The sequence below is a fragment of the Choloepus didactylus genome, chromosome 10, assembly GCF_015220235.1.
Source record: "Choloepus didactylus isolate mChoDid1 chromosome 10, mChoDid1.pri, whole genome shotgun sequence".
NCBI lineage: Eukaryota > Metazoa > Chordata > Mammalia > Pilosa > Megalonychidae > Choloepus > Choloepus didactylus.
In genome coordinates this window covers 43,279,944-43,294,506 of record NC_051316.1, presented here as the reverse complement: position 1 = coordinate 43,294,506, position 14,563 = coordinate 43,279,944, and the positions used below count along the sequence as shown (strand labels likewise).

General features: G+C 36.9%; 1 protein-coding gene across 1 annotated transcript in view; it reads left to right on the top strand.

Moving 5' to 3' along the window:
- The window catches only part of TMC1 (transmembrane channel like 1), a 152,383-nt gene that overhangs the window by 114,773 nt on the left and 23,047 nt on the right, over positions 1–14,563 (top strand). The window contains exons 12-14 of the mRNA XM_037850748.1: positions 3,751–3,930; positions 4,044–4,205; positions 9,949–10,077. Of these exons, the coding sequence (XP_037706676.1) occupies positions 3,751–3,930; positions 4,044–4,205; positions 9,949–10,077 (471 nt within the window). The remainder of the gene's footprint in view (positions 1–3,750; positions 3,931–4,043; positions 4,206–9,948; positions 10,078–14,563) is intronic.

Here is a 14,563-nt window from a genome sequence, read left to right as displayed (position 1 = left end):
TCTACTCTGTTCCAGTCTTATCTCCAAATCTGTCTACTGTATGTTTTTTCTTCCATTTGTGACATTATGGAATATTAGAGTTGGAAGAGATCTTAGAAAATATACAATTCAACAACATTTTGCATGAATGTATGAATGAATCTCAGGGGGTTGGGTGATGTGATCAGGGGCACAGAGTTAGAAGAAGATTGAGGGCTAGAACCTAAGAGTCTTAATTTCAAGCCCAGGGCTGTTTCCATTACCCTGTTTTGCTTTATCTGTAGTGTCCACATATGTCATTGAAAGATCCAGCTGTTGCCTCAATTCTTTGAAACAACTATGATAAATTCCTTGGGTCCTGTTTCACTTATCTCACTGGAAACATTGACTAGGTCCCCCATTTGGGGGAGGTATAGATTCCTTTTGTTTTTCACAAATAGCCTTACTGCTCATGTCCACCCCCACCTAGTCTTGCTCCCTTCCCTCCAAACATTATGCAAATGAGGAAGGCCAGCTTTTTGTCAGGAATTATTTATTATTTATTATGGTCATTATTTATCTTTGGAGCATCTGCCCACCTAGTAGATCACAGAAAGGTTAGAGATAGAAATTTAGAATCAAGAAATCATTGATCAAGTGTTGTTGCTAAGTGTTGTTGCTAAGTGTTTCATAAAATGGTCTAGAGTACAATGTGGCCCAATTTTGAACTTGGGCATTTAGGCTGTGGGAAGTGTAGACACATCAGGATACTTCTGAGGTGCATTATCACTGAAACTTCTGCAGAGCCTTGTAGATCAAAATCTTTAAAAAGTCTCCATAAGCATAGACTTTCTTGGAGGACTCTTGGGCATCAAATGATATAAATTACTTTTTTTAAAAGGTTCCGAAGAAAAACGTTCTAGGTATTTCAAAATTAGTAACAGTGGAGATGGGAACCATATATTTAAGAGACAATAATATCATAGACTGCTCACATAACCTGTAAAATAGAAAGTCATTAGGTAGAGGGAGTTTATTTATTTAAAACAAAAGAAAACCTGAAAGCATTTCCTAAGCTCAATGTCAAAATTCTTGCTTATAATTGTGATAGTATTTACAGGCATAATTATCATGCTGTTTTGGTCCATGGTTTATACTGATCATATTTTTTGATAAATAAATCATATCAAAGGGTAAGTATTTGATTATCATTAAAAGGATCACTCTTTTTTTAAGTGTAATTTTATTGAGATATATTCACACACCATACAGTCCAAGCAAAGTAAACAATCAGTGGTTCACAGTCCCATCACATAGTTGTGCATTTATCACCATGATCAATTTTAGAACATTTGAATTACTCCAGAAAAAGAAGTAAAAAAGAAAACCCCAAACATCCCATATCCCTTATCCTCCCCTTATTGACCCTTAGTATTGCACTCTACCCAATTTTAAGACTTACGATAAAGGTAGGTTAACTACAACAGTATAGTATTGTCAGAGATAGATATATAGACCAGTGAAACAGAATAAAACATCCAGAAGTAGATCCATACAAGCATGGGCAACCAATTTTTTTTCTTTCCATATAGCTATTACAATCATTATCAAAGATCAGGGCTACTGGATTACAGCTCAACAATTTCTGGTATTTCCTTCTAGCTATTCTAATATACTTAAATCTAAAAAGAAATATCTATCTAATGAATTAGTAGTCATAATAATTTGTTAAATCTTAATTTCACAGTTATACTTCCCCCTTCTCATTTAATCATTCTCTCAATCTTCAGGCATATCTGGGCAATGACTATTTTAACTTCTTCATGCTGGAAAGGGGTGTCGATAAATGGATCGCTCTTTTAAAGAACCTGTTTGACCTCTATCTTAGGATACCCCTGAATCCTATTTTATAAAAAAGTAATAACAAAGACTCATGAGTAACTACAAATTTAATGAACTTGAATTTAATGTTACCTTGTGTTCTAGTTTGCTAATGCTGCTGGAATGCAAAACACCAGAAATGGATTGGCTTTTATAAAAGGGGGTTTATTTGGCTACACAGTTACAGTCTTAAGGCCATAAAATGTCCAAGGTAACACATCAGCAATCGGGTACCTTCACTGGAGGATGGCCAATGGTGTCCGGAAAACCTCTGTTAGCTGGGAAGGCATGTGGCCAGCGTCTGCTCCGGAGTTCTGCTTTTGAAATGGCTTTCTTCCAGGACATTCCTCTCTGGGCTTCAGCTCCTCAAAAATGTCACTTTTAGTTGCTCTTGGGGTGTTTGTCCTCTCTTAGCTTCTCCAGAGCAAAAGTCTGCTTTCAAAGGTCATCTCCAAAATGTGTCTGTAAGCTGAAGCTCCTCTCTCAGTTTCAGTGCGTTCTTCAGAGTGTCCCTCTTGGCTGTAGCAAGCTTGCTCCTCCTGTCTGAGCTTATATGGTGCTCCAGTAATTTAATTCAGACCCACCCTGAATGGGTGGGGCAACACCTCCATGGAAATTATCCAACCAAAGGTCTTGTCCACAGTTGATTGAATCACATCTCCATGGAAACACCCAAAGGATTCCAAAATCTAATCAACACTAGTATATCTGCCCACACAAGATTGCATCAAAGATAATGGCATTTTGGGGTCATAATACATCAAACTGGCACAACTTGTATAAGATTATGCAGGATATGGTAGGCTTTTTGCTTTGGGTTGAAATTATATCATGTTGATTTTATGCTATGTCATGGTTTTGAGCTTCCCTTGGCCATAATTATATAATGTTAATAATTAATAAAAATGTTAAAAGCATATTAAAATGATTTTAGAAATGTAGTCTGATAGTTCTCATTGTTCAGAACATGGGCATTCATGGAGGTGGGGGAGATAAAAACTATTTAGTGGTAATAGCTTGAGTCAGGTATTTGAGAAAGACAGTAGCCAGAGATACCTGAAGCCTTTTTTAATTTAAAGGAATGTTTTTTTTCCTATTCTAAAATTAGCACATTCTGTGGGTCTTTTTCTTTAACCTAATTTAGCTAATGCTATAATGATAAGACTGCTGGAGAGCCAGGATGATTAAGACCACACATTTCCTATTTTCCATATTTCCATTCTTTCTTTTGTTCTTTTCTTAAAATTGTTCTTTTGCCTTTGGCATTATAGACTCAATTTGTTTTCACAAATAAATTATAGACTTCATCTGTGGAACTTTCCTACCTTTATTTCTATAAAACTATGCCATGTGTTTTTCCTTTTGCTTCTTTGAATGTCCTCTGTTTTCTTTCATAAAAACCATTGTTCTTCTGCCCCCAAACAGTTTGCATTCCCCAAAGTTCAGTATTTGGTCCTGAGTCTATCTCAGGGAACTTATCCATTCTAATCGATTGAACTAGCCCATATCCTGATAATTGCCAAATTGGTATTTCCAGTGTGACCTCATTCCTCATGCAGATCATTTGCCTTTTCTTTTGGAAATCTTGCTGTAATGTGCATCACCATATCACAATCAGCTATCTCATGGGACTGTGGGTACTGTGATGTAAATTGTATCTTTGGCTATATGAGAAAACACACTGTTATTATTGGCACATACACAAGCTCACACACATGGACATCTTGAGAATGTGAGTTGAGTATTGTGTTCATTCTTTTATTAAGATCAAATTTAAAGGTGTGTGAAAGACTCTTCTTTAGTTTTATAAAAGATCAAAGAGAATCTAGTTGAGAATATTGCAGAATTGCGGGGGAAAGACGTCATTTTAAAACACGATTAATCAAGTTTATCCCTTGTGTCTTGCCATAGATGAACATGGTTATGTCCCTCCTGGGGATGTTCTGTCCAACTCTGTTTGACTTATTTGCTGAGTTAGAAGACTATCACCCCCTCATTGCTCTGAAATGGCTACTGGGACGCATTTTTGCCCTTCTTTTAGGCAACTTGTATGTATTTATTCTTGCCTTGATGGATGAAATCAACAACAAGGTAAGCATTGTCTTTGCCATCAGTGTGTTATTAAATACTGCCTTGATGATTGCCAGAAACGTCTTTGAAATCTGGGTTGTCTTCATTTTTGTTTCCATCTTTTTGTTTTCTAGATTGAAGAAGAGAAGTTGGTAAAGGCCAATATTACCTTATGGGAAGCCAACATGATCAAGGCCTACAATGCATCGCTCTCTGGAAATAGCACTGGGCCACCATTTTTTATTCACCCTGCAGATGTGCCTCGAGGACCATGCTGGGAAACAATGGTGGGGCAGGTGAATGCCACAAGCAGAAGTGCTTGACAATTTGTAGATTACAGAAAGCAGAGTCAATATATTTTTTTCCTTAAGTGTGGCCTGTTTTTTTATTGCTTATTATTAGAAAGTTGTTAAGCTACACTGAATGCTTACTATGTACTGGCACATATCATTGCTAAACCAATATCGTTGCTAAACACATATTATTGAAGATTGAGTCAAAAAAGTATGGTATAATTAAGGATTTTATTTTATTTATTTTTTAAACTCTCAGGGAACAGGAAAGTCCTGCTACCCATGTGATTAAATATTTGACTTTCAGACATGCACATTTCATACATGTTTATAGGAACACATTATGTAGAAAATAAAAGCCGTCTGCAGGTAGTGGAGACATGCTTGCGGTAGACAGAATAATGGCCCCCAAATCTTTGGGGACTGTGTCCTTTGGGTCCATGTCCTAATCCCTGGAACCAATGAAATGTTACCTTTTGTGGCAAAATGGGCTTTGCAGATGTGATTAAGTTAAGGATTTTGAGATGGGAAAATTTTCTTGGATTATCCAGTTGGGCCCAATGTAATCACAAGGGGAAGGGGGACCTAAGTCAGAAAAAGGAGATGTGATGATGGAACCAGAGGTTAGAGTTATGTACTTTGAATATGGAGGAATGGGCCACAAGCCAAGGACTGCAGGCATCCTCAAGAAGCTGGAAAAGATCAGGAAATGGATTCTCCCCTAATGCTTCCACCTTGGTTTTAGACTTTTGACCTCCAGAATTATAAAAGAATAAACTTTCTTTGTTTTAAGCCACTATGTTTATGGTAATTTTTTACAGTAGCCATAGGAAACTAATACCCAGGGGCAAAAGGGTTTCCATGTTTCAAGGCTGTTTGAAGCAAAGTAGTCATGATGCCAAATTTGAGCCTAATTTATCATGTCTAGTCTGCATCCTAAATCTTCAGCAAAGGTTATGAGAAATGAAAAACAATAGGGATACGGTTTTCACAAACTCAGAAAAATCTGAGAAATTCTGTTCTGTCCATTCTAGAATGCAGGCTGGCATGAGGGCTGAGAAACTTACCCCTTAGTAAGCAAACACCTATTAAACAGGATTAATAGAACTAGCTGCAAAGAATAAGATTGCTGATGGCCACTTCTGGGGATGGGAAAAGGATAAATTAGACATGAATGACAATGCAATCATGGGAGAACACTTAAGTTTATGATTATGCAGAAGATTCTGTGATATTCCCTCACATAATGATTTTAAATAAGGGAAAAGCCATTTATGTATTTAATTTCTTCCTCTTGGAAGCCCCTGGACTCTACTGCTTATCTTGTCGAGGGACATTGACTTTTTTGCTTTTTAATTCTGCTTCTAGTGATTTTCCTTGCTTCATCATCCTTCCTTATTGCCACTTGCAGTTGATTTTCTTCCTTCTTTCACTTTCTTTTCTCTAAGTCTGCACTGAGCACTAGTGAAGAAGTCTGCAGGAGCCGGCTAGGGCGAAGGTACTGTGGTTCTGAATAAAATGTTGAGGAGGCAGATGGAATCCATGCAAACAAAGCTGACTCTGGGAACATGCCTATGACTGCTGGCAAGGTCTGGCCTTTTCTTAAATATCAATATCTCTATCTATGCATCTGGAAGCATTACTAAATTCTAGTCAATTAAAAAAAAGTGACCCCAGAAGAAATGGTAAAGGCTTTGCATATAATGTTGGAGATGCACCCCAAAGGCTCATTCATTGTTCTATGAGAATATTCCAGATGTTTCTTTCCTCTTCTCCCTCATGAATGCCCTCTGCTTGTTTCTCCTCAATGATACTGTGCGACTGATTCGAAGCTCTCTTTGTATTTGAATAAAGACAAATCTGGCTGCGTCTTTTCCTCTGAATGGATTCCCAAGAAGCAGTCATTTAGTCTTCTCTTCAATGGCATTTGATAGGTCGGTAGCAGAGCCATTACTGGGGGACAGCTATCTGAAGCTATTTACTGAGGTCTGCATTTTGGGGAAGGAGACAAAACAACCATCAGCTGAAGATAGTAGAAACAATAGCTAATATTTAAAGAATGCTTTCAATGTGCCAAGCATTACCTCATTGAATTTTATAATTACTCCCTGTGATAAGCCTTATTATTGTTCTCATTTTACAGAAGAGAAGCCTGAGACTTAGGATGGTTAAATCATTTGCTTAAGATCTTAAGGGAGGTCAATGACAACACCCCAAATTAACCTACATAATCTGATAAAGTTTGTGGCTGTAGCTGCAGTGCTGAATCACCTCCCAGAAACATAGTTAGCATCAACACACACTCTCCATGCTTCTGCCATGGAACATCTACTGTCTCTGACCCTTTGTATGTCTCTTGCCTATTTTTTCCCCTTTAATTGTTAATAATTCCCTTAGGTTTACTGATCAAAACTGCCCAGACATTTTAACTACATGTCATAAGTGTAAGGAGTATGGTGCTTAACAAAAGGCCTGTGTAGACAGTATGTCCCCTCCTGACTAGCACCAGGCAACAAGTTAGGTGGGCCAGATCACCATTTTTGGCATTTCCCCTTCCTCTAAAGCACCATATCCCTCTTACGGTATGTGAGGATCTTTCAATTGGTATGGGAAGAAGTATTTTTAAATTTAAAAATAGTATCTGAATCCTTTGCTATTTTTTTGTGAAAGTTAGGACACTGCTTGGGAAAGAATAGAATTTCAACTATTGGGATAGGGATGCTTAGGAGGATCTAGAGGACTTCAAAACCACTCTGAAATATTCTCCTACCTGAGGAAGTCTTTCTGAGCTGATGGTAGAAACCCAAAAATATCCTTTCACCTACCTCTAATTGATTCTTGGCCAGTTATCAGAATCTGAACTCAACAGTGCCTGGGGAATGACAAGGAAGATAAAAGTAGAGAATAGAAAAGTTGTGCCCAGAAATAATGGTAGGAATTTACTATCATTCATTCATTATTCATTGAGTCTGTCCCAAGTGTGAGGCCTTATTCTAGATACTAGTGATACCAAGGGGGATGAAGATAAGTTCTTTGCTTTCCTGAGAATTATAACCTGTTGGAAGAAACAAAGCCACTAATTGAATAATTACACCAGAATTGAAAATTTACTTTATCCTTTAATATTGTAAATTGTAAATTTACAAGGATAAAATACATGATGCTCCGGGAACTTCTTATTGGGAGCTTTCCCCAGTCAGGGAGGAGAGGAGGAGCTTCCATAAGTTAGTAATGCTGTAGGGATGTGTATTATTTGGCATAAACTGAATGATGAGGTAAGGTAAGAGTGAGTCAAGTAGAATGAAGGCAATGTGCAAAGGCCCTGTGGCCTGAAGAAGCATGTTGTTTAAGGGTCTGAAAGAAGGTCTGTGGGATTGGGAAAGACGAAGGGAAGAGAGAACAAGGTGAATATTGAGAGCTAGACAGGAGTCACATTATGCCGAAACTTTGAGGCCCTCATACACTCTTGGCCCATTTTTTCACTCCGTGTGCAGCTATATGAAAACTTCTCAACCGAGCTGCACTCATATTCTCGTCTTCTGCTCAGCGCTTCTCTATCAGCACAGTGGGATGCCTGCGGGAACCTATTCAGCCAGTCTGATGTCTGTGTAAACCTGAGACTGCAAGGATGTTAAACTCATGGGGCCACCCTTGATTAATGGGAAATGGGAGCTGGAGGATAAACTTCACTCCTCTGTCTCTTGAGGGGAAAATTCTGAGGCTTATTCTTTGTGGTTACTAAGCTGATCCCCAGAGGGATCAAGACCCACTTTCCTCAGTAGTGACGCCTTTTCGTGCAGCCTTGGAGAGGCTCCTTCCCTGTTTCATTCTCCCCAATCCCTACCCTTGTTCTTTGAGAGCACTTCCCAAACTATGCTTTCTGCCTATAAGCCCTTGTCACAGGCTCCTCTTTTGTTGGGAACTAAGGCTAAGACAATTATATATATATTGAAATATATATATCAAAATAATATTTTTTTGTTTTTAATTGTGTTTATTTTACAGTTAACTTCTGTTTATGGAAGATGATATATACCTTCCATTTACTATAGTAGCAGTTATCTTTTAAAAACAAACTATATAAAAGTTAATAAAAATAGATAAACAATATTTCAGAGAGTATTTGGACATGGCAAGCACTGTGGAGCTGGTATGTCACTGCTTGGAGCATGGCTCTGAAGCATGAGGCTGGAAGTCAAATGGTCCTTTGCTATGAGATAGTTCTTTCTCACTAGTTAGTTTGGAGGGGAGGCTATATAGGTTTCTGGGAATAAAAACCACAAGAATTTTCATGTTATGGAAGAGCACTGGTATTTTTGGCAAAATATGTCTTGTTAGATATTCAGTGTCTTCTGTATTAGAGCACAAATTATTGAATGGAAATTGAAGAGCAAATGTAAACTATCATGATGCAAGTTTATAATTATGCCTATTCTTATATTTATTGCCTACTATCATGGGAATTCCAACAGAAAATAGTGACTTTCCCCTCTGTCTCACCCACAACACCCATATATATGCACATAAATTCAAACCCCTACCAGTTTCTAATTTTTCAGACCTTTTCTATGCATATATATATAGCTATTATGCTATACATCTATATGTATACATTAGGTTTTTTGTTAACAAATGAGTTCATTTCATATTTACTGTTTCATAAGTTTTTTAAAAAACATTTCCTATCAGAGCATAACATTTTTGCACTTTTTAAACAATATTATTGAAATATAACTCACATGCCACACAATTCTCTCATTTAAAGTGTATAATTCAATAGTCTTTATTATACTCATAGAGATTGTGCATCCATCACTCCAATTTTTGAAAAGCTGAAAATATTCCATTGAGTGGACACCCCATTTTATTTAATTAACCTTCCCTTGAGTACATTTGAATTATTTCCAATTTTACCTGGAAGAAGCAGTACTTTCATAGCTGGACATACAGATTTGTGCACTTGTGTTAATATTGCTGTAGGATAAATTTCTAGAAGCCGATTTTTAAAATCAAATTCCACTTTAAAATGTGATGAATATGACAAATTTCCCCCTGGGAGTTGTACCAGTTCAACTTTCCCCATTAGTCTGACAGTGCTGATTTCACCACACTGTCACCAGTGTGAAGTATGGATTTTTAAATATTTATCATTCTGTGAGGCAATACTCATTGTTATAATCTGAATTTTTTATTATGTGTGAATTAAAATATTTTTTCCGTGTTTTAATTGCCCATTCATATCTTTTCTTCTCTGAATTTCTTATTCATGCCATTTGCCAAATTTTCCCCCCTTATTGGATTGCCCATCTGTTATAAAAACAGTATAAAACTGATTTGTAAAAGCTTTTTATATCTTAGGAATAATAACCCTCTGCATATGTGTTGCAAATACTTTTTCCAAGCTTGTCTTTTGTCTTTTAACTTTGTAAATGGTGCTATTTGCCAGGTAAAAGTTTTAAACCTCTATACAGTCACTAATTTCCTACCTGTTTTTGGCTCTTGTGTTATACTTATAAAAGTTTATCAGGAAGAAGATAACTTTGGATAAAGTGATTTTTGAATGAGAAAAAATTATTTTTGGACTCATACAGTAGGGGTGAAACAATTTTAGATATACCTACATTTCTTACCATTAGTTGCAGTCTTCAAGCTTGTAATTTTTTGGAAATATGACAAATTTGATGCCAAGGCTAGGACCATTTGAGGATGGAAATAGACGTTTTTAATGAAGCTAATATCTCAACAGGAATTTGTGCGGCTGACCGTTTCTGATGTTTTAACTACCTATGTCACAATCCTCATCGGGGACTTCCTCAGGGCATGTTTTGTGAGATTTTGCAATTACTGCTGGTGCTGGGATTTGGAATATGGATACGTAAGTATGTTAATTTTTCTCTTATCAGGTTATGCCTTTGTGGTTTATCATTTAAACTCACTCTGAAGGAATAAGACACAACAGTGTTTAGGGGGTAGGGTCTCCTCTTTAGATGTCAATAAATGAAAGCCAATGAATAGAGCTATAGTTCAGAGGAGGCCAGACTTGGGTATCATGGCTTTCAAGATTCTAGTAAAATTAACACCGATTTGTCTAGTGCTAAAGCAATGGACCTGGACCAGTCATTAAAACACTGAACTCAGTAAATCTTGTCCAGCATAGTCAGCTGTCTCTCCATACAGCTTGCTTATGTTTCTGGTGTTAGAGCAGGGTAGATGGTACCAACTACACATTCTATTAATTCCTTTGAATTTAACTAAACAAACTGCTGAGCAATTATTATGTACCAGTCACTGTGCATTATATTGGAAGTTAAAAGGATTCAATAAATATGGTCTTTGCTTTATAGAGCTCACAGTCTAATAAGATTTAGGCAGAGACACACAGCAGGGGACTGTGAATGTTTCAAAGAAGTCCCAGTGAGTTTGCTAATAGGACTGGCAAGTGGTGATGCTGAATTCTTGCAAAAATAGCACAGATTTCTCTGGACCCCCCACTGGTGCTAACTCCATCACTGCCTTTTCCTCGTTGCTCAACTCCAGCTACCCTATAAAACTTGAAGGCAGCAGCTGAGCAGCACTACACTGTGGTCTAACACATCTCCAGGTTTCCCTTGACCCTCTTTTTCAAAGGAAACTAGCTCCAGTCATTCCAGAAAATATCACTTGGGGAGATGGGAGATGACATATTCATTTGCTCAAAATCCTCCAATGGTTTCCTAAGTTCTTAGAATGAATTCCAAATCCCTTTCTAGAACCTTCTTTTTGTTCTCTCTGAGCTTCTCTCCTACCACTATCTGTAAAATCCAAAAGCATCATTCTTCTTTCTGATGCTCAAACACATCGAGATGGTCCTTGTAGTTGCACTAGCTGTTCTCTCTAGGGATGCTGCCCTAGAACTTGGCATGGCCGATTCTGCTTGTCTTCAAGGTCTCCACTAATGTGTCATCTCTTTGGAGGTCTTCTCTCAAGACCATCCAGTCTAAAGAAGTCCACTAAGAACTCTCTCTTTCAACACGCTGTTTTATTTGCTTCATGGTGTATAACTATTTGATATTTACTTCTTAAAATGTGCTTATTGTCTGTTTCTGTCTGTTAGAATGTAAACTCTATGAAAGCAGAGTTCTTGATCGCTGTCCTCAAACTATGCAACTGTTCTTGTGACATGCGAGGAGTTATCAGTGAACTGGCTGATTGCTTTACCTCCACTTTCTAGCACTGTTGAGACAGTATCGTCTACAGAACTCTGCATTCCTCAGGGCTGTGCCAAAGGACTCAGTCTGACTTAGTGCTCCTGAGCCAATGGTATGTTTTGCTCCTTCCCTCATAGTGAGGGGTATACTTTACTGCTGATCTCCCTCCTTTCTTATGCCTTCTAATCTCTGGACAAGTCCAACATTCAGGAATGTTTTCCAGATGCTAGGCTAGAATCTCTGCTTGGCTATCTGACTTCACGACCATTTCATTTATTAGGTCATCTCTGTTTTACTTGCTGAAAGTGCCTTCTTAGAGGAGCCAAAGACAGTTAGGTAATGCTCTTTGGTAAACGACAGTGAGGTAATGCTTATAGATCCAGGATATTGTTGTGTTGCTTTCCCATTCCCTGCAATGAGGTATTCACCTGGCTTGGTTTCATTTCTATTTTTCTTGCCTGATTCAGCTATTCTGAGGCAGACATAAAAATTGCCATTTCTTTCCATTGCTTCATTTTTGCTTGCCTTTTATCCCTTGCTGCTTTCTTCTTCTTAAGTGGTAGAAAATTTGCTGCAAATATGAAGTCAATATAACATGACCCGGATGCATAAAAGCTGTAATTAAATGGCTGTAATTTATTATTTATTGAGTGCTGAGAATGCTCTTGGGTTAATACAAAGCACAGGAAAAAGACAAGTTCCTGTTTTAGGTCATAAAGAATTTTCTTCCATGCTACCTTTGGGAGGTATTTTTTTGGAGTGAAGCTCATCATCAAAACAATTTTTAAAGCATTAAGGTTGGGTGATGCATCTTTGATGTGATTCCTGTTAACATTGATGCACCAAGTGGAAAGCTTTCACAATTGAGTGCCTACTAAGTGCAAATCATTATAAGCAAACCTCTGTGCCAGGTGATGGGGGATACCCAGGTGTAGAAATATAAGCCTAAGAAGAGGTTGCAAACTGGGGCCTGTAAAAATAAAAGTAGTTGTTTTTTTTTACTTTTTTTGATGTATTGGAAGGCCTGGCAGAAATTGGTTTGAGCTGAGAAACCACTCAGATGAGATATTCGTTCTTTAGCTACACGCTTCACCACTCTTCTAAGTTTCCACTCTCAATAAAGGGCAGAGCATGTAATCACCATAGGAGAAACAAATCGCTATGGAACTTTGAAGAAGCAGGGAGAAGATGAGGGAAACAGAGAGTGTGAGACTCTTGTAGAAATAAGACATGATGGAGGAGGAAGCATTTGAGTCCAGCCTTGAAGTATGATCAAGATGTCAAAGGATTGAGATGGAAGAAGACATTCTCAGTGGAGGGATGGGTATAAGGCAAGATCCAGAAGAAAGTATGGGCGTACAAGTACAGATGCAAAAGCCTACGATGGGGCTGTTTTAGAGGAAAAGAGGCTTAGGTAAAGGTTGCTCTGACTCTTCTGGGCTTAACATGATTTTTCCCTTCTGTCCTTAACTAATGGACAATATGGGTGCAGAAAAGGCCTGTCTTGAGGTGACAGAAGATCTGAGATGGACAGGGGGAGATACCTTTGAGAATCCTCTCAGAAATGAAAGAGAAAAATGAAAAATGTAGCCATTTTTGCCACCAAAATAAGCATAATTGGCTTTTGTTTGTTTTTTTTAACCTCAAAAATAATGCCAGTTCACTGTAGAAAATTTGGAAAATACAGTGAAGTCAAATATGAAAATAAAAATCACATGTAATCCTAGTAGTCATGGGATTATTTATTTTGATAATTTGAATCATATAGTACATATAATTACTTATTTAATTATTTCTATATAGATTTATATTTATTATTAATTTATATATAGATTTATACCATTATAGATTTTTATAAAATACAGATTTTTGTAAATATACAGAAGATTATAGATTTTTATAAATCCATAGATTATAGGTTACAATCTATAGATTTTTATAAATATCAATACATTAAATATATATGTATGTCTGTATGTAAAGAGAAATATACATTTATTCATTACCTGCTTTTCTAAACTAATAGTGATCATTTCTCCATGTTTTTAACTATTCGTTTATAACAGGCTTTTTACATATCTGAATGATATCCTACGTATGGATGTATTATAATTAATTTAGTTTTTTCTTTGAGGTCAGTTGAACTGTCTCTAATTTTTTGTTATTGTAATGAATGTTGTGATAACCATTTAGATATCCATGTAGATAAATATCCTTATAGGTAGATCATAGTGGTATGCAAAAATTATTTCCTTATGATAAATATCTCTAAGTTGAATTGCTCAGTCATAGAGAAGGTGCCTCTTAAAACGTTCATTTACTTTTATTACAACAACCTCTGTAAAAACTAAACTCTGCAGACCCTGGCATTCAATTCAGAGATCCACAGAAAGTTAGCGTTGAACTGAAATTTTGACGTGATCAAGCATAATGCTTTTACTTTACTTATGAAAAACTGAGAATCTGTGAATTGAAAAGACTTGCCTTAGTTTATGTAGCCAGAGAATAAATATGGATAATGATGTTCCCTTCTGGACAAAACATAAAGTTAAGTATACTGAATTATATGTTGGTTACATTTGAGTAAGTTGGGTTAAAAGTGATCCTGTATTATATTTCCAGTCATAAATTTATGACTAAGGTATTATCACAAAAAGCCTGTGAAGATAAATTGAGGTGGGAAAATTATGGCTAGGATCAGATTGTTAGACCATGTAATGTAAGTTAACATTTCTCGAGGCTTTTCTTGGCATAGTAGATAGTCCTCAAAGAATTTACTGAGTCATTGGCAGTGAATGGCTTGATCCCAGGAGGAGTTTTAATTACCATGATTCAGCACAAGATGAGGCCTCTTATAAATTCTATAGGTTTCTGCAACAGTTCAATTCAGAACTTCCTTACTTTCACTTTAATTTGCTTAGACAACATTCTTGCTGTTTACTAATAAAGCTGGTAAAGAATTCAAGAAGAAATAGAACTGAATGCATGGCACGGGATAAGAGCATGTTCAATCAAATTAAAACTTCAGGGTCTTGTTTAAAGTTGTATTTTTAAGGTAGTTCTTCTTGAATTTTTACAAATGGGATATATGAGAGATTTCCTTGAGATATGAAGAAGGGGCCTCAAGATTATCCATAAATAGGAGGCCTATGATTGCCAGACTATCAAAATAGA